The sequence below is a fragment of the Zootoca vivipara genome, chromosome 1, assembly GCF_963506605.1.
Source record: "Zootoca vivipara chromosome 1, rZooViv1.1, whole genome shotgun sequence".
In the NCBI taxonomy this organism is placed as follows: Eukaryota; Metazoa; Chordata; class Lepidosauria; order Squamata; family Lacertidae; genus Zootoca; species Zootoca vivipara.
The window spans coordinates 108,949,523-108,976,411 of NC_083276.1; the positions used below are offsets into that span (position 1 = coordinate 108,949,523).

General features: G+C 40.9%; 1 protein-coding gene across 1 annotated transcript in view; it reads right to left on the bottom strand.

Annotated features, from left to right (window-relative positions):
- LOC118093592 (sodium channel protein type 1 subunit alpha) overlaps positions 1–26,889 on the bottom strand; it is a 113,658-nt gene that overhangs the window by 14,510 nt on the left and 72,259 nt on the right. Inside the window, exons 6-21 of the mRNA XM_035133030.1 lie at positions 26,433–26,524; positions 25,094–25,363; positions 20,537–20,600; positions 19,748–19,889; positions 19,363–19,569; positions 18,207–18,506; positions 16,925–17,305; positions 15,275–15,407; positions 13,017–13,255; positions 11,125–11,298; positions 9,567–9,923; positions 7,504–7,980; positions 6,899–7,016; positions 5,570–5,724; positions 4,602–4,775; positions 2,618–2,740 (exon numbers count right to left, since the gene is read on the bottom strand). Coding sequence (XP_034988921.1) covers positions 2,618–2,740; positions 4,602–4,775; positions 5,570–5,724; positions 6,899–7,016; positions 7,504–7,980; positions 9,567–9,923; positions 11,125–11,298; positions 13,017–13,255; positions 15,275–15,407; positions 16,925–17,305; positions 18,207–18,506; positions 19,363–19,569; positions 19,748–19,889; positions 20,537–20,600; positions 25,094–25,363; positions 26,433–26,524 — 3,406 coding nt within the window. The remainder of the gene's footprint in view (positions 1–2,617; positions 2,741–4,601; positions 4,776–5,569; positions 5,725–6,898; positions 7,017–7,503; positions 7,981–9,566; positions 9,924–11,124; positions 11,299–13,016; positions 13,256–15,274; positions 15,408–16,924; positions 17,306–18,206; positions 18,507–19,362; positions 19,570–19,747; positions 19,890–20,536; positions 20,601–25,093; positions 25,364–26,432; positions 26,525–26,889) is intronic.

Sequence of the window (26,889 nt, forward strand, 5' to 3'; positions counted from 1 at the left end):
GTGGGATCAGTACTGTCACACCTTGGATCCCGAACGCCTTGGGAGTCGAACATTTTGGCTCCCAAACGCCCCAAACCCGGAAGTGAAGCCAAATGTCCGACGCGACTTCCGTGGCTTCCGATTGGCTGGAGGAAGGCAGCCAGTTGGAAGCGGCACCTTGGTTTCCGAACGTTTTGGAGGTCAAACGGACTTCTGGAACGGATTCCGTTTGACTTCCGAGGTACCTCTCTACTGATCACACATGCAGGTTTCTTCAACAGAGCATCAAAATATCTGCTCATATATCCCCCCCCCCACATTTAATCCAGATTTACACTTTCTGCAGAACATCCAAGAGACTAAAAAGAAAACCTGTTGCCAATGACTTATTTGCAATGTCTGAATTAATTGCTTCCAATATTCTGTCTCTATATGGAAGCACTGCACTGGCACTAGTTCAGTGCTGCAGTTATCATGGAAGAAAGCAAGGAGGCATTAACGATTTTCATTCATCATTTCTCTGCCATCAACCCAATCCTGCCTTTGCCATGTCCCCACAAAATGAAGTTGCTGAAATGAAAACTGTCTCAAAAGAGTGCCGTTCAGTGACTTCTTTGAGAGCTGGTCAGGTTTTATGCCTGGGAGATTTTTTTTTCCCCGTTCACGAATCATTCATTAACAGACACACTGATTTCTGTGAATGTATAGCGCTCTTTCTAAATTTGGGCCAACTGCTTTGGACAGATAATGTTTACTATTCAAGTTGTTTGTGCCCTTAATCCATTTAATCTGTTTATAATTGACTTTGAATTATCAGCCGTATGTTGCTTGTTTTGTTCTTTAGCTGAATGAGAGACACCCTTTAAGTGGGAGAAAATGCACAGGAAATTGTGAAAAACTGACACTGTTGTGTACATGACTCTTTGGTTCCTTTTAGCTATCATTAAAGAGAAAAGTCGCAATGGAGATTGTGAATGGAAAAAAATGAAACCTAGTATAATCATATTCCTTATTCATATGAAGCAGATGTGTTTTGAAATTTATTTGTTTTTCAGGTCGCCATATTCTTGGTACTCGTATTACATGAACATTTAGCAGCGTTGCTATTCTTGTAGATTACTTAGGAATGAGTACAAAGGACAACAGTTCCCCAAACATTTGTGCCAACAAAAACATATTTGCAAGAATGTTCATGAATAGTAAATAAAAAGAAGTATGAACATGGATAAACCAAACAATCAGTTAAAAAACTGAATGAATGTTCGTGAACACTACAGCAATTGACCAGCTCTTACCCTATTCCACTGCTGACTTCTCAATTCATGAATTTCTTGTTTAAAGGGATTTGTTGAAATTAAGGGGTGGTTAGATGCACCTGAAATTCATGTATCGAGTCAGTTTCAATTTACAATATTTCTTCTTAGAAATTTTGAAGAAAATATATGCAACCTGATGGATACAATTTGAGGAACTGAGCTCCAGTATTCAGAATTTTGTTTTATGGTACTGATGTGGCTTTTACATCTCAGCACTAATTAGACACCATGTTATGTTATCGGCTGCCCATCTCACTAGAAAGGTTTTCTTTTATCATTATTCAAAAGCTGTTTCCTCTTATGTTTCCATGAAGTGGCAAAAAAAGAGAGAGCATTCTCTAAAAATAACAGGTTTGAACAACATGCAGTTTTGATCAGGTGGTATAGGGAGTGTAAATGAATGTTTTTAACGGAAGTCTTTGGAGTTTTGCTGGTGACTTCAATACAGGCACAAATTCACCCAGTAACTTTAAGAAACGGAAGAAAACAGGGGTATCAGGATAAATATTAAGCAGTGGTCCTGACTTACCCCAGAAAAAAAAAACATATAACACTGCATGATTTGTGTAGATAATGCTGTGGGATTGCTGGAATTGCTTTAACTGTTTTGGAAATTATTAGCCATTGTGAAAAAGAAAGAAAAATAATCCACTGAGTTGTCTGGTTAAATTAGTCACGTAAGCAGGTTTAGTCTGATCAGTGAGACCATAAAAAAATTAAATCTTACTGAGTTGTCTACATGGTATGATTACTAGTTGTTCTTGTATGCCACTAGGTTTAAGTAGTTCATTGTCAAAAACTGAGGGAGGGAAAGAGACCTATATGGAGACCTGAGAGTGATCAAATTTGACCTACTGAATGAAATTCTAAACTGAAGCCATTAATTTCAGTGGGAATAAATTAATTCTCCATTAATTTAACTAGCAAGAGAGCTCACAGATCTGAATTTACAAAAGCAGCGCACCCTTTTAACAAGCTGTGTAAACCGGATAATGAAGTAAAAAAATATTTAATTTATCAGAAACAAAATGACGCAGCATCAACTCACCTTTCAAATCACTGTTAGCAAATCTGACAAACTCCTCAAATCGGCTAGAAAGTAAAGTAATATAAATGCACACAGCTTACGCGTGGTACTGAATAAAGGGTTGAGGTTTGCTAATGAAGCTTTCTGCTTATCTATTACCGATAAATGTGCAATAGAATGAAAGGGCAGCATTTCTGCATGGTTTTGTCATTCCTCACAAAGGCATGCACAGAACATTCCTTACATTTAGGCATGCGCTTTATGTCTGGCAGACTTTTCTCTCATTTCATCTTACCCTCATCCCTTCAAATCTTGACAAGGCCCGTAAAGGTCTCAGAGCTCTCAGTGTCCTAAGGGATTTGATGGCTCCAAGTTCTGAGTAACCCAATGCATTTGCTGTTAAGCTAACCAATGATACCTGTTAAAAAAAATAATAAGAAAAAGAAAAATGGCCACTTTGCATCGTATAAGGCTTTGTAGGTTCAGGATTGTGGAGTTTGAAGGAATCACAGGGCTATAAGCGCTCAAAAGCACATTATCCAGTACACCCTGTGCCAACTTAGGATCTTTAATTTCATACCTTAGCTCACCGTATGAAAGTTGGGTGAATGGGTTGCAGTGGTCAAAATGGGTTCCTCAACTGACTCTGGAAATGTGTAACATGGCCCCAGTACAGCTAAGAACGAATATTTCAATACAACAAGGGGTAAAAACACACACTTTGGCTATTTTGGGAGGACCACTGAGGTGCAAGGTTGGGTCGCATACAGCAACATGATTTCATTGTTAAAGCCTGGACAATCTTTATCTGCAGTAAAATGTGTAAGACTGGAGAGAATTATCCATTTTTCAAAATGTTTGGTTTGACTTTTCACAATGTGTATATATTCTTAAGTCAATATATAATTTAAATGTTGTTCTCTTTGAGATTTAATTTGCATTCTCTCATGATGCAAGATTTTAATGGTTTTTTTTAAAAAAAATAAATGCAAAAGGGCATTCCAGAGGTTATGATTTGTATTCTTAATGACCACTTCCCACATCAAATGGGGGGCGCCTTTTGTGTGGTCACGTGCAGCCCCCCGGATCCCAGTGCAGCTCCCGGTAGTACGGGCTAGCTTTGCCCTCCGCAGGCTAGATACCTGGAGGTCTCTGCCTGCCTCAGCCAATCGCCCAATCCCGCCTGGGGAGGCGTCGCCAGGGGGATCGGCCAGTTAGGGGGAGGGACTGCCCTGCCCAAACAACAGATGGTGAATCTTACTGATGGCACTTGTCAGTACCAAGTGTCGCTGTAGAATAGGGATAACCAATGTAGTGGCCCCCAGATATTTAGGACCACTATTTTCATCAGGCCTAACCAGAATGGCCAATGGTCAAGGGTGATGTAAATTTTAGCCCATATCTGGAGGGTACCATGTTGTCTACCACCAATAGTAGAACTCTGTGAAATTTGCTAATGTAATGCTAATACATTATGCATTCTAAGGTTTTTAAGCAATACGCTACTTGCTAATGGCCTATTCCAAGGCAATATTAGACAGAGTGATTGTTCTTCCACCGTGTGGACATGTATGAAAATGGGTTACGTGCTTATCTTTTATGGTAATATATACTGGGATCCCCTTTTCTGATGATGGACATACTGAATGCTCTCCTGCACATGCTTGCATTATATTGGAATAGGCCTTTAAAAAGGGATTTGGCATGCACTGTAGGATGCTAATAATAGTGAAAAATAAAATAAGGTTCCAAAAAATGAGAAAATATTCATCATTGTTGTTGTTGTTGTTGTTGTTGTTGTTGTTGTTGTTGTTTTGCAAAGGGTCTAATATTAATTGTGAACTCATTTTCAGAGTGGACCCCTATGCAAAACGGCACAATCCACACACAGGAGTAGGCCTGGGGTGGGGGTGGGGAATCCCAATATTAGGAAAAGCTCAAAAATATTTTGGGGGGTGGGGAGGAAAGGCCAGCACAGGCACAATGTTGATTGGCTGTTTGAGGGGAAGGGAAAAGGAAATTGAAGTGGTAGGAATAATTTTTGAAAAAGTCTATGCTAACTGGCTGGCACCCTGAAAAACATGAGCACCCCACACTTGCGCAATTTAGTGTTTCTGCGCATGCGCATGCACCAAAACCGGAAGTAACCCGTTCCGGGACTTCCGGGTTTGGCGCATCTGTAACTGTAACCTGAAAAGATGTAACCTGCAGCGGACTAACACGAGGTATGACTGTATATAAAAATAAATATATAAAAATAAAACACTTAGGGTACATACATCAACAATCAAGAAATCCAGCCAACACCAGGCATTAGTGAAGTATGTTTGATATCCATATGCAACCCACTTCAGAAGCATCTCGAGAATGAAGATGTAGGTGAAGACCTTGTCAGCGTATTCTAGAATGATCTTTATAGTCTTCCTCTGTTCAATGTATATGTCTTCAAAGGCCTGCAAATTGTTTCCAAATGTTTAGTGTTAATGTTTATTATGGTAGAAGGACAGGAAGATTGCCTTGCTTTTCACTTTGCTCCTAGTTTTGATTTTAAAAACATTTTTGCAACCCTGTTAGAGATGCTCTTCTAGCTCTGGTATAAACAATAACGCCAAACACTCCTGCCATAATATTTAATAGTCCATCTGCAAGACATCTCTGAAGTTGTTTTCCCTCCCTACTTTATAAAAACAGAAACTGTAGACAGCGGAGACTAATGTCATATCCCGATGAATGGGTGAGCTGCAGCAAGTCTAAATAATACAACTTTATTTCCTATTTGCCCTGTACTTCCATTAGGTAACGTATTTTCTCTCTGTGTCTCGTCTTAATCATAAGTGAATTGGTCACTTGCATTGGGTATTTCATGGGTGCTAGAGACAGAGCTGTTCCGCCTGGCCTTTGGGTTTTGATTTGGGCCATTTTAAAATGAGGCTGCATTTTAAAACAATTTTTAAATCTAAATTGTATTTTAATCTGCATCTTAATCAATTGTTTTTCTTTCTTTTACGTTTTATTGTAATTTTATTGATGTCAGCCACCCTGAGCCCGGCTCTCACTGGGGAGGGCGGGGTATAAATAAAAATTTATTATTATTATCATTATTATTATTTATTAACTAGCAACAAGTGAAAATATCATTCAGTTTCCATAATTGTTAAAGCGAAAATGTAATGTAGTAAACCTGCTATGCAAAAAAAAGTTTTTAAAAGTAACATTTATTTTTAACGTCTCTTCTGTTTTCACTTACCAGCGCACCACTGCTAAGAAGAATCATAAAGACAATGAAGGTTTCAAACCAGTTGTGCTCAACAATTCGGAAACAGGTTTTTCTAAGATTCCACCATTGTTTTCCTCTCCCGGCCTCTACACTAACATCACAGCACTTGAATCTTCTCACACAACCTGAAACAATAAATTAGATTTTTGAGGAGACAGAAGGAAAACCCCTGATATTAATTACTTCCACATATCCCAATGTGACAACTGAATGATTAAGCTGTGGTCTTTCTGCAAGAATATTAACTTCCTGTAGAACAGGTGTGGCTAACTCCCCCATATAGGGGCAGGGTCTAGCCTAAAAGGCAATTTTTTTGGGGGGGGGGTAAGGATCCCATGATTGTGGTGGCATCAGCAAATGTTAACCCTCTCCTCAGACGATCTACGTACATCCAGTGACATAGTGTGGGTTGTGTGTCAAGGCCTCCCCCATTTGTTGAATAATAACACATGGACACAGTATTTTAGGTTAATTGGCAAATAAAGACCACAACTTTATTGATTACAGAATGTGAGTGGTATTGGCTTAGGTACCGGAATTGAACCGACTATATCTTAAATATGCTAAGCCACGCCCTGGCCAACTGGATTGATTGGTCGGGGGCCAGGACGCGGCCAGAACTCCCTGATGATGCGGGGGCTTAGCCATGCCCCCACTGTGTATGGGAGACCACATGGCCCCACACATAGCTGTCAAGTTTTCCCTTTTCTCACGAGGAAGCCTATTCAGCATAAGGGAATTTCCCTTAAAGGAAGGGAGAACTTGACAGCTATGGTCCCACAAGGAAGTAGAATGGCCTTCCCAGAACCTGGGGCCATGTAGAGGGAGTGGGGTGGGATGGAGAGAAATGGATGGAGTACACATGCACATTCAACTGTGTCTGTATCACTTAGGAGACTGCAGCTGCAGAGATAAGAAAAGAAGAGCCATTCCACTGTCTGGAGAGGCCACTTCCTGGTTTGTATGGGGAAGCCATTTTCAGCAGAGCCCAGCAACAGAAGTGCGTAGTTGTACCAAGGCAGCACTGTGTGTTGAAATTTGGCGCACCTAACAATTTTGCGCCATTGCATGCATCAACTGAATTTTGTGTGTGTGTGTGCTTATATAAATATCTGCCTGTCTGCGACTATGTCCTGTGGACACACCACGGGAATATGTGCCTAGGATAAGAGAGAGAATGTCCTGAACCAAAAAAGCATTAGCCACCCCACAGATGGCTCACATTCTATCACAGCTCATCTCTTCTAGCAAGAAAGCTAACCAGAAGCCACACAAGCATTTCAGGCTCTGAATATTGACCTTCTGTAAAGCAAGCTTCAGGCTCAGCTGCTTCCTCGGGTTCTACTTCCGGTTGTTCTTCGGCAGGAAGTCCAATATCAACAGTGCTCCCTTCGGATGAGCTAGAAGAATTTAGCTTCTGTTAAAGAAAAAAAAATAAAGGTGGAGAAAAACAACAACATTGATACAAGAGGACACTCAGGTCTGCAAAACCCCTTGCATGACTGCTAACAGTTCATTAGTGTTTACTTGTGTTTCTGGTAACTTTTATCAGATGTTTTATATATTGTCATTTGTATGGAAGTCGCCCTTGGATCAAGAATTGAATGGCAGGCTTTTAAATTGCACAAGCAACACAACTTGTGATAGGACTGAAACCATGCAATTCGATTTACAGCAGCAATGCTAATGAAGTAGGTGACAAAAAGTCATTATGGATGCCCTTCGTTACATTTGAAGGGCTTTAAGGAGTTTTTTTTTAAAAGCAACCAAGCGGGATATAAATTATATGAAATAATAATAAAAATCCTCTAATTTGACACTGGCTAAATCCTCAAAAGCAATACAGAAATAGATCATCATTATTATTACTAGATCAGGAAGATTAACAGTATTTAAAGGTTTACCTCTTTGCTTTCTTCCAAATCTGATTCACTGCTGAACTCCTCTGTATTTAAATTTTCAAAATCGGATTCTCCAAGAGCTATTGGCACAGTCACAGTCAGGCTTGGGTTATTTATGAATGACATGTAATCACTTTCATCAATGATGTATTTTTCCACACTGCTCCCTGTCCCTATCCCGCTTGTGGTTCCATTCACATCCCTAAGATAATCCAGATCTTTACCAATTTCAATAGTATGGTTAGAAATGCAGCTGTTCTTATTTAGCTCCTCAAGGGGCTTGATTTCGTCCAAAGCTTTTTGCTTTTTAACGAAGGACCTTGCGATGAATTCTCGGATTTTTCTTTTCATGTACTCTACTCCTTTATCTATTCTTGCCACAGCAATCTGGAGATTGTTCATTTCGTTGTCATCATCTGTGGCAGCAAGGTTGTCTGCACTAAATGAGCTCAGTAGCAATGCCAAAAATAGATTCAGTACCTAAACAAATGGAGGGAGGGAGAGAAAAAGATCCTAATTTTTGCTCAGTCAATGTATTGCCCTGAAATAACATGTTTGAGATAAAGGCCTGCAGCCCAGTACATAAACCCAGTATTGTAGATTCAGAAGGGGTTAATGCATATTGTAGACAACTATGAAGGAGATTAAGGGCTGACATCTCTCCCAGCAAAACTGCCTACTAGCAAATCCATTCACTGCTTTTCTTCTCTCCTGTCTGCACTGCTTGACATGATACTGTTTGCCAATTCCTACTCAAGGTCATTGCAAGGTTTTATATTGGCACAAAAGTGTATAAAGCGAGGGAAGAGTGGATGCTAGAAAAACATTTTTTTTTTTGTAAACTGGGTCCTCCCTAAAAAGAGGGCACGTGTTGCGGTGGGACCCGGCAACCAGGCCTTGTGTTGTGGGTGGGATCATTGGAGCAGCCACAACACCCTATTGGTGGATCCCTCGAACCTGGGAGCAATTGGGTTAGTGGGACACCAGTCAAAGCAGTTTGAGGGATCACAATATAACCCGATGCATGTAGAAGAAGAAGAAGAGTTTGGATTTGATATCCTGCTTTATCACTACCCGAAGGAGTCTCAAAGCGGCTAACATTCTCCTTTCCCTTCCTCCCCCACAACAGACACCCAGTGAGGTAGGTGGGGCTGAGAGACTTCAGAGAAGTGTGACTAGCCCAAGGTCACCCAGCAGCTGCATGTGGAGGAGCGGAGACGCGAACCCAGCTCCCCAGATTACGAGTCTACCACTCTTAACCACTACACCACACTGGCTCTCATGTGCCCTGAGCTTCCTCTTTCGGGTTCTTTGCATCGGAACACTAGCCCACTTCTCCCTATATTTAGGGCTTGTGCTTGACCTTGCTATGCTGTCGTGTGTCACCTGTCGTTGGGACAGGGACACGGCAGAAATTTTCCCCACTTGGCGGATTTGGCTGGCGCCATTTGAGTTTTGCCTGCCGCGTAGCAAATCGTCACAACTTGTAAGGTTGCGGATAGGCTCTGCTTCTTGTTGATAATGGTGGCAGGATGCCTAGCCATCCCTATGCGTTGAGTATTCCTTTAAGAAGGAATCCAAGGACTCATGGTTAGTTTTCCCCGTGCGGGGTTGTGCCCTGAGCCAAAGTTCAGGGCTCATCTGGGTGGGTGGGGGCGTGGCAGGCCCCACCGCCTGCCTCTGTCCCAGGTGTTCACCCAAGGCTGACTGATGGTTGCTAACCGTACTCAGCGTGTCCTGCAATGCTGCAGGAAGCTAGTCGAACCAGAGCCTAAGCAACCACCCACTTGATTTGTAATCAATAAAGTTGTGGCCTAAATTCTGCCAAAAACCAAACCAAAAATATGAGTCCTGTCTGAATTTATTTCTAGGCCATGTTAAAGGGTCTCCACACGCAAATATGATTTTGCTTGCCAATCGCTTCTAGTGAGTATGAAACTTTGATCACTTTGTTCACTGATTATCTGAAAAGCCTCCCCTGTAAATGAATGTGTTTTAAGATCTTTGATGAAACAGTCCAGGCTATTTGCTAGATCTAGAATATCTTAAAATTGTTTTTTACATACCACTAAATTTCCAATCACCATAACCATCATGAATACTGTAAGGCACATGGCTTGACCTGCAACTTCCATACAGTCCCACATGGTTTCTATCCATTCTCCGCAAAGGACTCGGAACACGATCAAGAAAGAGTGGAAAAAGTCATTCATGTGCCAGCGCGGAAGCTCACAGTCCTTTGCAATCTTGCACACACATTCCTTGTAGCTTTTGCCAAACAGCTGCATGCCCACCACGGCAAAAATGAAGACAATGATGGCCAGAACCAAAGTCAGGTTTCCCAAAGCCCCCACGGAGTTGCCAATGATTTTGATCAGCATATTTAGCGTCGGCCAGGATTTTGCCAATTTGAAAACCCGGAGCTGGAAAACAAAAAAGGTCAATTGACAAATGGTTGTCAGTAAGGGAGAATACAAACATGTGAAAAAGTTTGTGGCCCACTCCGGGAAAATTTAAGTGCCACTAAGTTCCACTGAAATTGATGGAGCTTTAGTAATGCCATGATTCAAACATTATGTAGATTTAAGTCTTGTTTAACTACCGGTAATTTATTTCAAATGAATTCTCCTTAGAATTGCACTGAAATCCTGCTAACTTGTGCACACTTCCTTAGGCCAAACAATATGTGATGTTAGTCACACGTTTAAATAATTTATAAATCATTTTTATTAAATTTCCCACTTTAACAATCCAATCCAATCACATTAAATATTCCAAATTATATGTATGCATATCAAATAATCCAAATATACTGCCAAGTTATAAATATTTTTTTTAAGCCTTCCCATGCTTCAAGTTCGGAAGGCTCTGATCATCATCATAATTCTACTGCATTTCATAATCATTCCCGATGGTTCCTCCATTTCTTTCTGTTGTTATCCTTCATTCTTTTGCAGCCTCTGAGTTGTTCCCACAAGTGAGTTACAACAAACAATGATGTGTTTCTGTGTGGATTTTATGTCTATGATTCCCTTCACATTTTTAAATAAAGGTGGTTAACCTAACCAATTTCATTTTGAAGCTGTGGGCTCTGATCCAGAACATGCTCCTGATGTAGATCAGGACCCTAAGTCAGTTTTCTGTTAAAAAATTGTCTCTTACCTGGTGTTTATTTGCCCCTTATAGGTAAACATCAGTAAACATCAACTTTTGGGAATAAAAAACAGCCTGGAGGAGCCCATTTTCAACAGTCCACACCCAGAGGAGTCCCCAGTCCACACCCAGAGGAGGTTTCAGATAGGGACCCCATGGCAAATTTTCTTCAGAATTGACGTATCCAGATTAAACACCCTTGTTTAAATATCTGACTTGAATCTTGGCCCTACAGCTCACTGAAACTCCTGGAACTTAGTGAGTAAGTGCATGCCATATCATTGGTTTCATTGGGATTTAGTATTGACTAACTTTTACTGGACTGTGTCTTTTATCATGTAAGTTTTCCATTTAAGATAGCTCTACAGCATTTTTTTATTTTTAGATTCTTAGAATTCCTAAAATCATAGAAAAGGAAATAAGATGATTCAACAATAACACCGGCTAGACATATCGGTTGAAACAATTTACCAATCTGAAAGACCGAAGAACTGACAGTCCTTCCACGTCTGCCAGGCCAAGTTCCACCAAACTAAGAGTGACAATAAAACCATCAAAAATGTTCCAGCCTTCTTGGAAGTAATAATAGGGATCCATGGCTACTAGTTTCAGAAACATTTCTCCCGTGAAGATTCCCGTGAAAACCTAAATGGGAAACACAAATATATGAATCTGCAAAAGTTTAAAAATTACAACTGACATACAGAAGATAACCATGGCTACAAGAAAGTAGCATGCCTACAAATGCTTTTGGAGGCTTTCATTCGTTCATCTTTTAATACTGCATTCTTTTATTGATTTTTCTAAAAGCAGCTTGTGGGCATACACAGCAGCACATTGGCAACTACACATGGCAAATGGCCCCGAGGGAAAACATTCCCATGTATTTCACCTGTACTTTGAGCCACTGTTCAAGCCTAACAATTTTGGAACAATAATCCATGATGGTTGCCCTGAAAATGACTGAGCTGGGCATTAGATTCCCTGTTTTGGCGAATATACAGCCAACCTTTCAACCATTAGTGTTCCTCAGACAGCTCTTCAATCTTTAGGGCCTGTGCAAAGTTTGAATCTGAGCCAAACTGTCCGATTTTGCTTCTTTCCAAATCTAGACTGTGAACCTTTTGCTGCTTACTTTGTTCCCTGAAGACATTTGGAATATGGCATCCAGTGATGGGCAGATCTGTCAATTTGACTTTCTAATTTTTCCAATCTTAAATTCAATTTGCATGTGTGTGTGTGTGTGTGTGTGTGTGTGTGTGTGTGTGTTTATATTCAAAATTTTGTCAGCATTTTAGGTCACATTTCCAATGCATTTCTCCTCTAGCACAGATATATTTTGTACATGGTTTTTCACTAATAATACATGCCTTTTATGTACCCTTTCCACAATACACACATTTTTGTACATGTTATTTCACTGAAGAGTTGCACCTCAAAACTCAGAGAAGTGTGGTTTTCAAAGGATGGATGAGTTTCAGTCTGCATATTGTTTCAGGAAGTGCAAATTAAGCAGGTTCACATTAATGTGAGAACCAGGCTTAATTTATCCCCCATCCTTGAGAGAACTGTGGCTTAGTCAATCATTGACAAATGTGCCAATGCCACAAGTGCAATATTGTGCTAGAAGACACTGTGCATATTTCCCCAAAAGAATAGCTAAAACAGAAAAACAAGCAGGGCATTACAGTAGTCAGCATCAATGGATTTCAGTCATCACGTTATTAAACATCTAGGATTGAGTCCAGCTAAGTCATATTCCAGGTAGACTCATTGAAATCAATACTAACTTTCAGTGGCTCCACTCTGAGTTTGACTTAAGTTAGCTATGACACCTAATCTTGAAGGCAATTTTAAATTCAGAAGCAGTATTCTAGACAGATCTTTCTGGTCAGAGGCGCCATCTTGGGAGTGTGATTAGGGGTAGCCATTGTCGCTGCTTTGTAATTGTATTTCCACCATATACTCTTTTAATCTAGACAATTCAGAATGCCACTACACTGAAAATGTTCAACGAAGAAAAGTGCTTTATATTAAAGGGTGCTGAAGACAAAGTTATATGAGTTCAGAATGACACTTCCTGTATGTTGTGTTGGTATACACAGCTATCCAAGCATTCACCACCACTAGTTTCTTTATTAAAGTAATAATAATAATAATAATAATAATAATAATAATAATAATAATAATAATTTATACCCCGCCCATCTGGCTGGGTTTCCCCAGCCAACTCTGGGTGGCTTCCAACAGAAATATTAAAATACAATCATTTATTAAAGGGGTGGGGAATGCAATTTTTAAACTTAGCCTTTATAAACAAACAGAAGTCAAATATCTCGTGCAATAGCCAATGGATGACTCACCAGGTTCCCAACAGAAAGCACATTATTGAATTCATCTGTCATTGGGTAATGTTCCATTGCCATGAAAAGGGTATTTAAAACAATGCAAATTGTAATAGCAAGATCAACAAATGGATCCATCACCACGATGTTAACAAAATGCTTTACTTTCAACCAAAATGGACAGCAGTCCCAGATCAAGAAAATGTTTGCAAACTTGTACCAACATGGCGGGCACTTCTGCCGTGACTCTTCAAGTTCTGTTAAAAAGAAAAAGAAGAGCACACTGTTTCATGCTGACTGTTCCTAAATCAGGAAATGCCATCTCAAACACGGCTAAGACAAAACCAAAAAGAGAAAGAGAGAGATGGTTCTATTGTTTCTGCTTCCTCTGGTCCCCCTGAGTCCAGAGATAAAGAAATAAGAAGAAAAGATGAAAGGCTGAGTCATGTACGATCTCAAAAATGGTGTCTGGGAACTTGGAAAGTCTAAAAAAGGGAGGGTGGCCTAGTCAAGCACTCGCAACACACACACACCTATATCCAGGGCTTCTTCCTCAGCAGGAACTCACTGGAACTCAGGTGAGAGCCATTGCCATTATAAAATAACAAGAGAGGCATTCACGGTGAGTTCCAGCACCTCTTTTTCTAGAAAAATAGCAGTGCATATATCACTGCTCCATGTCCTCAATGAATGAACTGCTCTTAAAACACGGAGACATGGATACAGAAAAGCCCATTTCAAAAAGGGCATTGTTGAGCTGCAAAACGTAAAGAAAAGAATAACCAAAACGATCAGTGGCTCTCTTATATGTAAAGTTACAATGGCCTGACACCACAATAAGTCAGAATACAGCTTAGAGTGTCCACAGAAAAATTACTTGCTGCTCAGGGGGAGCTCATGCCTGCTGTGCTCTTCCCTGTAGGTTTTTTTAAAAAAAAAAAAATCTCAGGGCAGGATGACAGCTAAACCAAGGTTTAGCGTAGTGTATCAGCTGAATCAAGGATCACGATTAAGTTCTCTCCCACTTAACTATGACTACAAACTTAGCTACAGATTGTAGGAGAGACCTGGACCATGATCCTGAGGTCAAACAACAAGCTAAGCCAAAAATTGGCTTACCTGCTGGGCCACAGTGACGGAAAAAGTCTGGGGAGAAGCAAAGCGACTGCAATCTCCTGGATTGCTATCACATTCATGCTAAGCCATGGTTTGGCTTAGTGTGTCTTCTGAACATAGCCAATGTTTGGTGCTTTTTTGTTTACAGAAATGGCAGATAAGGGAGACAGAGTAAATTATGCAGGGGGTCGAGAAGGTGGATTGGTGGATTGAGAAGCCCCACCCTTTCCACATAATATTAGAAGCCAAAGTCATCATAATGCTAACTAGCAGGTGCTTCAAGAGAGGCGAAGTACTTCTTCAACACAGTTCACCGCCACAAAACTCAGCAATGGCCTCCAGGTCAGAAGGCTTCAAAAGGAGAACAGACAAATTTGCGAAGGGTAAGTCTATCAATCTCTGCTAGCCATGATGGCAAAATGGTTTCTACAGGTTCTAAAATGTGATGCCATTGAATGTCAATTGCTGTGGAACAACAGCAGAGAGATGGCTATTGATCTCATGTCTTGCTTTTGAGCTTCCCGAGACATCTGGTCAACCACCATGGGAAATGGAATGCTGAACTAGGTAAACCTTTAACCTAAGCCAGCAGGACTATTACGTCCACATGGAATTCCTCAGGTACTGTTGGGGGGGGGGTCACAGGTGCTTAGAATTCTTAAAAGGTCAATACAAGGAACTTGAATTGCGCTCACAATGCTGAATCCTGCCATTGTCAGGAGGGCATAAGGTACACTTCCTTGCAATAGACTTGCTTTTTTCTAAAGCAGTGATAACTCCACCTGTTTTAAAAAAGGTGACAATTCCAAATCCATGTGCAAAAACCCTTGCCTTTACAAAAACAAAAAGTCCTCTGAGATGCCTTTGCTGTTGTTTAACTTTCTGACTTCTAGTTTCACCAGAAATCGGGACTTCCTTCTTTCCCCTTCCCACTGTTTCATAATCTGTTCTTCCAGCATACATTTCCAAACTGTATTCTCACATCTCTGCTGCTGGGCTGTCGAGAATGTGAGACAGCCTAGCGTAACCTACCACAATCTTGTGCATTAATTAACCCTGGCCTTCCACAGAGCGGTAATCATTACAGAGTAGTTTGGGGCAACACGTTTAGTACATTTGAAGGAACCTCCCTCTCTCCCTCTCTCTTTCTCTGTATATACCTTCCATGGTGTTTGTGATTATGCTAGCTATACTCATTGCTCTCTCTCTTAGTGTAGGGTCTTCCAAAAAATCCATAGAAACGTGAAAAGAACTTGATCTTCTTTTTTTCATTTCCGTCTCTGTGGTTGTGGCCTGCAAAAGAGAGAGTGAAATATAAGATCGTTCTGAAAGCAGCGGTTGAGCATGGCAGCTTATATGAAGAATGTCTAAGTCTGAAGGCATACATGCATCATGCTTTTGAGTTATGCTCAATTATACATGCCAAATCTTAGTTATTTATTGTATTATTAACCTGGTATTTTTCATTTTTTTAAAAAATAAAAAATATCTCTTTAAAGTATTTGTAAGAAACATGCTTTTCCTCATCTCAGTTATTTCTTTGTTATACTTCTTAGATGACTCTCAGGGAACATCCCATGGGTTGTTGTTGCTTTTTAAACTGCCTTGCTTATGTTCATTAGCATTGCAAAGTCCCACTTACCCATACGTTTCAACCTATGCATTGATTTCAATGGGATTTGCTTCCAAGTAAAGATGAGCAGGAATTCAGCCTTGGAGAGCATGCTAGACTTTGCCAAATGGGGAAATACCCCCCCCCCACACACACACAACATACTAGGCACAAGATCTATGTAAAACAACCTTTTACTGTTCTCTTTTAAAGAGAACAGTTGGTGGGAGAAGAAATGAATTGGAATTATTCAGTCAACAGCTGTAACCCTAAAGTCGTTTACTTGTGAGTGCTTCCCACACATAGGATTACAGCATAAATCCCAGGTTATAAATAAAAATTAGAATGGGAGAAAGAAAAAGGGAAAAAAAGGCAAGTCACTTGCTTATCTTCCGCATTTAAAATGGATAGCAAGCTTTTCATTCAAACCAAATCAAAATTAAAGTTTAAATTAAAATTTAAAAAATCCAGCATTGTCATGCTTCTCCAAATCAGCACAGAAAAGTCCTATAATTTTGATTGAGATAGCTAGAAAAATATAGTGTGTGTATATGTGACAGCAGATATGTGCACATATATTTGTAATTTGAAAAGTGTGTGCATCAATGTGGTAATTAAATATCATATTTACTTTGTCAGCCAAAAATGGAGCATCGGGTTGAAAGATGCATGAAAATGCTAAATATAAAAAGTGAAATTTTGGAGTGATTTTACCAATGTTTGGGGAACCAGAACTTCTAGCCACGTTGTTTGTATGTTGTAATGATGTTCACGAGACAGAATGTAATCAAATTTATGTACAACCAAGGCAGTGTCAGAATCCATATGGTACCAAAAGTTATAACTTCCTCTTAGTTGTGGAGTAAGATGAATTTTTTATTGGACCTGGCCAGACACAATTAATTCATAGCCAGATAAATGTAGGATCCAGCAAGGTTTTCTGAATATAAAACACACAAAGCAATATATATTTTGCACATTCTCCAGACAATTTCTCTCTCTCTCTCTCCACTGCTTGTTTTGCAAATATTATGCTTTAAATTGATTTTGTTAGTATATATAAAAGGTATTACAAGATGCAGGAGCATTCACAGCTTGACCAACCAAGGATCATTCCCAAGGGATTCCATTCTGTAGACACACTGGCTGGTGCATTAAGAAAAGGCCACCATGCCTGAACTATTTAAAACTTCCTTACATTGTCATCAGTAGCTGGTTTATCTATTATCACCTCTGGCAGAAGCTGTCCAACAGGCGATGTAGGAACAGATGGTCCACCAACCAAGGAAACCACCCCATTGCAATCCACAGTGCTGTGCATCTTCCCATTCACTGGAAACACTGCCAGCATCCTGGATGACCTACTGGCCTGACTAATGTTACTGTTGCGCCGTTCACCATGTCTGCGCGGCACAAAAAGGGAATCTCTTCTGCTATCATTATCTTCAAATGTGCTGTGTTCATCATCAGCAAAGTCATTCTCTGATCCTATATCCTTTGCTCTACCTCTGAAGCTGAAAAGGCTCGTTCTGCTGTTGCGCCTTGGGGAAAACAGGGAGCCACGCATGCTCAGCAAAGACTGCAAGGAAACACAGGAGAACACGGCAGTTAGGTATAGAGTATCTACAGAGCTCTGAAAAAGGATAAGCAAAGTGCAGGTCCCCGCCTCCCTTTATCTATTCATTCTCAAACACAGGCATCCCCAAACTTGGTCCTCCAGATGTTTTGGGACTACAATTCCCATCATCCCTGACCACTGGTCCTGTTAGCTAGGGGTGATGGGAGTTGTAGTCCCAAAACAGCTGGAGGGCCAAGTTTGGAGATGCCTGCTCAAACACCATGTCAAGTTCCATATTATTATCATTATTATATATTAAATTGGTAGACCCAGTGCTTGTTTTCTTGGAGGGGGGGCGGCACAGGGGTATGCATAACCCCTAAACATTTTGTGAATCTAATGGGAGAAAATTTTTAAGTTTCTTCTCAGTACAGTGAATTGTCAGCTCCATTGCTGGGTAGCGGCCTCATTTCCTGTCACACTGTTTCCTGAGTCTCAAATGGAAGTGAAGCATTTAATGTGTGAAGTAAGAGTTGGAATCTTACATAGTGTTTGGTCAGTTTTGTTGTTACCGCCTCCGATGGTGATGGACACCAAGAGCAAGGAGAGGAATCGGGAAGATGTTAGTGCACACAACCTCATGCCAATGTGGAAGTTACTGTGAGCTGTCAGCTGTGTAATATTCTTTACTGTATTGATTTCCCCCGATTTGAATTATAAAATGGTGATTTTCTTGAGTCAAAATGAGAGTACCCCTAAAAAAATATTTTATATACAAAAGCACTGGGTATACCACATTTATATGCTGCATTTAATTATAAACAGTTTGCCATGCAAAAGAGGTCATTCTTAGATTAGCAATACCAGAAGGCAATGTAGTACAGTTACTACTAAGAGATAGAGAAACTAAATACTCAGATACCTGGTGGGGAGAAGAGTGTTTCCGTTCTAGTGTTAGCCTATTCCCTTCAATAGAGAACCGGCAACCTTTTCTCCTGATGCTATCTTCTGATTCAGATCTATGAAACTCATCTTCGTCCTTTTCCTCTCCTCCAGATTGTTCCCTTTGTTTTCTTTTTTTCCTTCTGTTTCTCCTCTCTTTGGCGCTCTTCGAACTCAACTTGGACGCTTCAGAAGAACTTTCAGAAAGCCCCCCTACGCCGCCGCCTGCGCTGGGATCCTTTGACTCAGCCGATGCCGTCGCTGCTGCTGTTACCGCTGCCTGCCATAAAGCATTTGGGGTTTTATTTTGCTGGCCTCATGAAAAGAACAGCGTTTCTAAACTTAAAACACTCGAAAATCCAAGTGTAGATTTGTTTTTATGAAATCAAAATGGTTCTTTTCCTTATACACATTTGTTTTTGTGCTTTATACTCCTCCTTACATGCACAGGTGGCACTGTGGGTTAAACCACAAAGCCTAGGGCTTGCTGATCAGAAGGTTGGCGGTTCGAATCCCTGCGATGGGGTGAGCTCCTGTTGCTTGGTCCCAACTCCTGCCAACCTAGCAGTTCGAAAGCACATCAAAGTGCAAGTAGATAAATAGGTACCGCTACAGCGGGAAGGTAAACGGCATATCCGCATGCTGCTCTGGTTTGCCAGAAGCGGCTTTGTCATGCTGGCCACATGACCTGGAAGCTGTATGCCGGCTCCCTCGGCCAATAATGCGAGATGAGCGCCGCAACCCCAGAGTCAGTCATGACTGGACCTAATGGTCAGGGGTCCCTTTACCTTTACCTTACATGCACCTGCACTGAATTTTATTTATGTGTTTATTTTATTTTAGAAAATGTGTACCTTGACTTTTCAACTGAAGGTGCCAAGGCAGCTAACAATACAACTACCCCATAGGGAGTGTTGTATCCTCTTTCCCTCAAACACCTGGGCAGTGCATAAAATAGGAAATATATATCATAAAAACCAGACAAAAATATCCCGTAGATTTCTTTTCACAGTATCTTTGGGGGAGCTGGTTGAAACAAAGACAACACCTTTAAGGCACGGCAGCTTTCTAAATGATACATTCAGCTAGAACAGTGTTCAATTATTATGTTCAATTTTTCCCCATCAGAAATATACCTGAGCTGCTTCTTGTTGTTTTTTCAGCTGCTCCAGCATCTGCTGGAACTCGGCCTCCTTCTGCTCAGCTTCTTCCATGGTAGCTTGGTTCTGCTCATCGTAGGCCATGGCAACAACAGCCAAGATCAAGTTGATCAAGTAGAAAGAACCCAGGAAAATCACCAGGACAAAAAAGATCATGTACGTTTTGCCGGCAGCTCTCAACGTCTAGAGAAAACAATAGGGTTGTTGTTGTTTTAATAAAAAATGTAATATATGAGTTTGCAACGCCCTTCCCCATGTGACTCTTGTAAGCCAATACAACATTTGGGCTCAGGTTACTTGCACGGGTTTTGTTTTGAAACCAGCATACTTTAAGCTTTCGCTGCACAAATTATCCTCTCACCAGCTGATAAAGGTTTTCCCAGAAGTCCTGAGTCATCAGTCGAAAGAGAGACAGGAAGGCCCAGCTAAACGTATCAAAGCTTGTATAGCCATAGTTTGGATTTCTACCAGCTTTTATACACATGTATCCTTCCGGACATTGACTGAAAAAGAAAGAAAGATGTTAGGATGAAAAACAGTCAGTCATCAAATCTAGTGAAATGCCTACTTTGCAATGGATACACATATGGGCATAGCTGAGTGGGTAGGCCCTACCCTGCACAGGAAGTTCCTAACTCAAATTCCTTGCCTTTTATTCATTCTCTCCCACTTAATCCCTTGGAACCACCAGCTATCTGCTGCTTCACCACCAACCTTTCCTCACATCCATTCAGGATGAGAATTAGATGCTCTAGTAAGATAAGATTCAAGTCTGGTTTTCCCATTTTTTTTAAAAAAAAATGGTCTCTTGCTTCCCATTTCCAATTCGACATATTTTAATCAATGACCACAATCAAATTATTTAAAAAGAAGCCTAAATCAGAGCAGATCAAATCCAATTCTTTAGTTCAGGAGTAGCCAGTGTGGTGTCTTTTGGATGTTTTTGGACTTCCAGCTTCCACCAGCCCTGACCAGCTTAGCCAGTGGTCAGTGACCTTGTGTGTTTTGGCTTCAAAAACAACTAGTAAGTGCCATATTGGCTACCCTCTAGCTATATATCATGTCAGGTTATAGTTATCAATTATAAGGTACACAACAATGTTAAAACCTGTTTTTACTTTGTATTTTTAAAGCTTAATGGTGGTCTTACCCTGCATCAGAACTGTTGCCACAAAGCAACGCATCGTTTTGTCCTTCCAGAAAGTAAAAATGACCTGTTTGAAAAAAAATTATTTCAAAACATTAGGAGAAAATAACTCAGCAATTTTGAATCATATAGTATAATACTTTTATTTTTTGCTTCGCGGCTTCATTCCTGGAATCCTTTCACCAACATTTCCACTGTGAAAAGGAAAAGGACGGTTGGTGGTGGGTAATCTTATACGAGGCTGTCCAAATAGAATGAGGGTATTGAGGGAAGACATAAAAAGAGGACACCAACAACTTCGCTCGATGTTAAAAAGGTCCCAGTTCTATAGACTGGGCACAATGAAAAACTGGGTCACTGGAGCCATCACAAATAATACTGCCTTTAGGGTGCTCCATTGTTTTGTCCCATAATAAATGGAGGCATCACCAACTTCATCTCATGATAGCAAGTGGTTAAATTTATCCTTCAATCTAATTAATGGATCTCTACCTTGAGTGAAAGCATCAGGAATTTAGCCAACTCTTCGGCTCATTGTTACATAAGAATTTAATACAGAGTGCCTTAGCATAAAATGAAACTCATAAACTGATTCTTGGAGGATCTAACTCCCTAATAACTATCTGGCGACCTGACCCATCCCATAGGCTACAAATACCGTATTTTTCCATGTATAAGACTAGGTTCCCCCCCCCTTAAAAATAATGTCCAAAATTAAGGGGCGTCTTATACACGGAGAGTGCCGAGGGTGGTTTGTCTTAAACCTGAGTCCTCCAAAATTGGGGGCGTCTTATACATGGGGGCGTCTTATAGACAGAAAAATACAGTACATGGCTTACACCCAGTTGTTGAATCACAGAGTTAATTGTGATCTCCGTTCCACCAACATCCCTCAACATACCTGGTCCCAAACTTGAAGCAAACAATAAAGAGCAACACTCAATAGCTCAGTTTGCATGTAATAAGCAAATGTGTAGCTTCCTGGAGCAGTTTGGGAGTGGGTTTAGTTAGTGACCTGATTTTGGGCAGCCAAGGAAAGTTATGGTTAGAAAAGCAAAAACCTTCTGCCTGCTGTTTGCGCACCAGTTTGTACCGGTGCAGATGCCCACAGAAACTGTCATGGGCACCACATCAGAGGTGCCAACTTCCAGATTGAAAAATCCGGGATCGGCAGCTGCGCGGAACCGGAAGTCGCGCTGCGGCCGTTTTGGAACTGGGCAGAGCGACACCGGAAGTTGCTTCTACGCCTGCTCTGCCCATTTCCAAAATGGCCGCAGCACCAGAAATCACTTCTGCGCATGTCTAGAGACTCCAGACATGCGCAGAAGGAGCCTCCCTGGGCCGGTAAGAATCCGGGGGATTTACGGGGTTATTTTAAATCTGGACTGCCAGCGGGAAATGGCTGGAAAAACAGGGGTTTCCCGGGGAATACGGGAGACTTGGCAGCTATGCACCAACAACTGAAAATATAGTAGGAAGGGACACTGTGGGCATCAAGGAAGGCCTCTGAGGGCACCCCTGCTCTGTAAGAATCAGTCTGTGGTAATTTCATTCTTTGTGAACGGGGGCATAGCCATGGGTGGCAGAAAATTACTACCTACTTTATTTAGAATTGTTATTGTCATGGAAGAGTAATGGTCACAATCACCAAAGTGCCAGATGCAACTGTACTAAACAGCTTTCTCTTTGAGGCTGGATGATTCATCCTAATCAAACCTAGTATGCTACATTTATTTATGATACACAGTCTGTGTCATTCTGCCCTCTACCCTCCTCCCCTTGTCTTCTCTGTAGCTATGACTATACTGAAAGAGACGCAAATAACCACCCTGATTGTGCTGAGAAGTGCTTTGGCACAAGAGAACTAAGAACATCTATATCCAGTTCCTGAACTTGGTCAGCTGCCTGCGGACATCAGCTGAGGCAGGGCAGGATTTGTGCATACACATCAGTGGAGATGTCCAGTCTTGGTGAAACATGGATGGCGAAACAGATTCCCCACGCTGTCCAGTGGATGAGAAGGCATCACTCACCAAGTGCCAAAGTATGGAAAACTGGACTGGACCTAGCAACCACAGCCAATTCCCCCCTATGGTGGCTGATATTTGCGTTTTGATGCATGTTTGCACGCATTTTTTTGGTTGGAGAACTTCATTGTGAAATTGGGGAAAGTGCAAATTTCAAGAGGATAGCTTTGACTTGTGTGTTGTTTTGAAAAGTACAGATTCGCATTAAACCAGGCATTCCCAAACTGCGGCCCTCCAGATGTTTTGGCCTACAACTCCCATGACCCCTAGCTAAGAGGACCAGTGGTCAGGGGTGATGGGAATTGTAGTCCAAAACATCTGGAGGGCCGAAGTTTGGGGATGCCTACATTAAACCATTAAACCAAACTGAATTTCTTCCCTCATCCCACGGACAGGTCACTTTGACCTACAGCAGCCTGAGAAGTGTGATAACACACCTTAAACCATTTTAGTCGCTAAATATACACATAAATTTGAAAGTGGTCAAGTCCTACTCCCCCAAGTGGAAAAGCATATGAATTACCATTTCTATAGCTTTCACTGTTTCCCCACAATTATTGCACCTCATGGGGATGGGTGGGAAGGCGAAGGTTGTTGAGAGGGCACTGTTCATCTCAAAATAATAATTCTAAAGAACCCAAACAAGATATGGTGAAACATCCCTCTTCCCCACAAGAAAAGTACAGAAGAGGCTGGCAGGCGGCTTGCCCTCCTACAGCTTGAACAATTGTGTCATTACAAAGTGTGATTAACATGTTCCCAGAAATGATGAGACTATCGATCCCTTTAGGAAATGGAAGCTGGAACCTTTCTCCTCAGTTTCTCCAGGGGATGCCCTTCCGTGTGCTGTGAATTTCATGTTGTCACAGACATACATTTTAAAATAGACACTCTGCTGCTTAAACTGCTGTGATAGTGCTTCCAAGTTAAATTAAAGAAGACAAAAGGGGCAAAAAATAGATTTTGGAAGTGCTGCTATTACCAAAAAAACAAACAAACACACACACAGGAAAAAACACAAAGACACAGTGTGATGTCCTGTTTCTATAAGTGAAGTGGCCCATTTCTGGAGCATTTCACAGACTGACATCTTGGTCACCCTTAGTCACTCATGGTGAAATGGACAAAAATTACCAGAAGTATGTTAACTGTGAAAGAGTAAATAAGTTATTAAAACTTAACAGTGGAAGGGTGGTGTTTCAGATGCGCTCCTTCTTTGTACATTATTTTTGGGACATAGGTACATGAAGGACCACCTCCTCTCATGCCAATGTGACCAGATCTCAAAATCTTCCACTGAGACTCTTCTGTCACTGCAAGTCAGGCTGGTGGTAACAAAGGAGAGTGCTTTTTCCATCAGTGGCACCTATCCTGTTCCATTGTGGCTTGGGGGTCACAAGAGGAATTGGAGGGCAACCTATCTCGGTAAGATCACATCAAGTAATGTCTCTTCCATATGGTCGCATCATGTCAACGCATCCTGGTAAGCAGGGTCATATCAGGCCAAGTCAGGATGATCTGGCAAGCTACATCCAGATTCTGACAGGTGTTATCAGGACCACAAAAAGCTATCTGTGAGCTCCGTGAGCTGGTTCTTCCCTTATTATGGGTCAGGGAGGGATGTTGCCCCACTAAAGAAACCACTAGAAGCCTTATGAAATCTGACAAGGCCTGTTTTGCGGTTGGCCTTGCCTCCTTGAGGGAGCTGGCGGTGCTCTTTAAAGGCGCCCTCAGAAGGCTGAGGAGATGGAAACCCTAATGGGGGGAAACCAAACTAGAGAAAGTATGTCCTGACTAATGAATAGAAGCAAAAGAATGAAGTCAAGAAAGTATAAAATAAGCATCATGTATTCCATAATGTAGTCATGAAAAAGTTTAAATACTTTACAAAGAACAAATCCATGGTTCTTCTGACGCTACTGGGGAATGGATGGCAGAAGGACCACATCTTCAGGCTGGAAGAGCTCAGGAAGAGGTGCTAAATGTTCATTCCCGCCTGTATCTCTTCCCTACCCCCTCAACCTTTGCTTGGCTCCTTTGGGAGTCACGGAAGAATCTCAGCCGGGGAACACCCTACCTGAGACCAGTTCTTTCCATCACAAGCTGAGATCAAGATGAAGAGAAATCACGAGCCCTGTTTCAGGCAGCACACTAAGCAAAAACAATGGCTTTGGGCAACAGCAGCAGCTGGACTTAAGGAGAAGCGAAGAGGTCATCATCTGCCCTCCAGAAGACTGCATGCTTGCACTAAGTCATGGTTTAGTTCAGCATTATGTGTGAATTGGGTCATAATTCGTTCCCTGTGGAATATGGCTTAGCCTGCTGTGTCCAAGTGACCTGATGGAAAAAAACTGTAAAAAGTGCTAGCTTCTATTTAGAAAAGCATTATTAAATTGAGGGGATTTCAACAGCTCCCAACCTCCTTATGTCATGAATACTTATGTCATGGTTATTTAATCCCACGCTGCCATATAATATTATTAATGATAATTCTATTACTATTTAAAATAACATTATAAAATTACATTCTTACTTTCTTCTTGTATGTATTCATTCCAGTCAAACGGCGTGCTATTAAATGTACCATTTTCTCCTAGATTTTCTTCTAATGTGCTATTAAGGTAAGGATCACTTGAATTTGTAGCATTGGCCGGATTCCAATACAAGCATTTATGCCTCAAGTTGCCCATGAACAGCTGGAGCCCTATTAGAGCAAATACACTCAGACAAAATACAGTCAGAATCATTACATCTGACAGCTTCTTCACAGACTGAATGAGGGCTCCCACAATTGTCTTCAGGCCTGAAAGCAGAAGAGCACTGTTAGGAAGACGACAAACACATATTTTAAAAAATACAACATACCCCAGAAACAGCCCCCCCTCCCATAAAAAAACCATGCAGAAGCCCAAATCAATGACATTGATATTTTATGAACTAACAATGGTTCTATCGCTTGTGAAGATGCGTCTTGTGGAGATGAGGTCACTGGAAGTTTATATTCATTGGACTCGTGAATGAAAATGGACGGCACTTAATTCCTGAAAACAACTTGTTTTAATGCCAAAACAAGTGATTTTTAATCATGCTTTACATTAGCTTCATACAGAAGAAATCTTACCGTACCAAGATTAAACAATGTTACACGGAAGGAAGTGCTATTGAAATCATTGCAACTTGCTCCCGCATAAATATGTTTAGGATCCGGGATTGAAGTGTTAGTGGTGTGGATTTTTAAAGAAAACTGTCAACACTTCAAACCCAACCCTCTACTGGAATTAGCTTTATAACATGTTGCTAAGTAAAAGAGTCTATAACATACTAGGACTTAATGCTAAGAAACTGTGGGTGGTTTGGAAAAAGATAATAAATTTCCCATGCAACAACCATGCTATTTTTTATTTTTATTTACATTTTTCTTACTGTTTTGTGTTCAATAGTGATTCAGATATTTCAAAAAGTTCAATTGCGATACAGATATTGGTCTTTGTAAAAATAAAAAAAATCAAGAGCAAATACAGTTTTTACAGTATGCAGGTAAAATAAACACATGGGTAAAAAAAGGTCACAGTTATGATTATGTTTTTTTTTGTCACAGCTTGACCTCAAAGCTTGACATTGTATGATGCAAATCACACAGGCTGTGTATACTGCCATAATCTCATGCAACAATGTGTTAAACGCAAAGGCTGGTTTCAAAAGTGAAGAAGCAAATGGCAAAAAGCAAAGGATCACAATGTTCGTTGCTACCAAAACATGAGTCCTGCTTTTTCTCGAGTGAGCAAGCAACGAGGCTTATGGTGAAGGAATGTGTGTGGCTTGAATTTCCATGAAGTCTGAGAGTCAGCCTCTGTGTTTAACCTAGCTCTCACCTGGGATGACTGATATTGTTTTCAATGCCCGGAGAACTCTGAATGTTCTCAACGCTGAGACATTGCCCAGGTCCACAAACTCTGTCACATATCTGCAATAGGGGAGTTCACACACAAACACAATGACAGGATAAAAAGGAACAGTTGGGACGCACGAGGGACCTAGCACTTTACACCACTCACTTCTTACCTGGGATTACAGAAATAGTTTTCAAAGCTCTCAATACTCTGAAAGTTCGAAGAGCTGAAACATTGCCTAGGTTTACAAATTCTGTTATATACCTGTAGAATCAAATCACAGTTATTCAGCATCAAGGCAGATGTTTTGCTACTTACTTAGGGTCTTTCATCAAGATCCCTTGGGTAACTTTAGTGGAAAAAATTAAATAGCAACACTGAGATGTTTACCTTTCACTGCAGTTTGCTTTTCATTAAGGTCTTTCAGCGGTGATTAGAT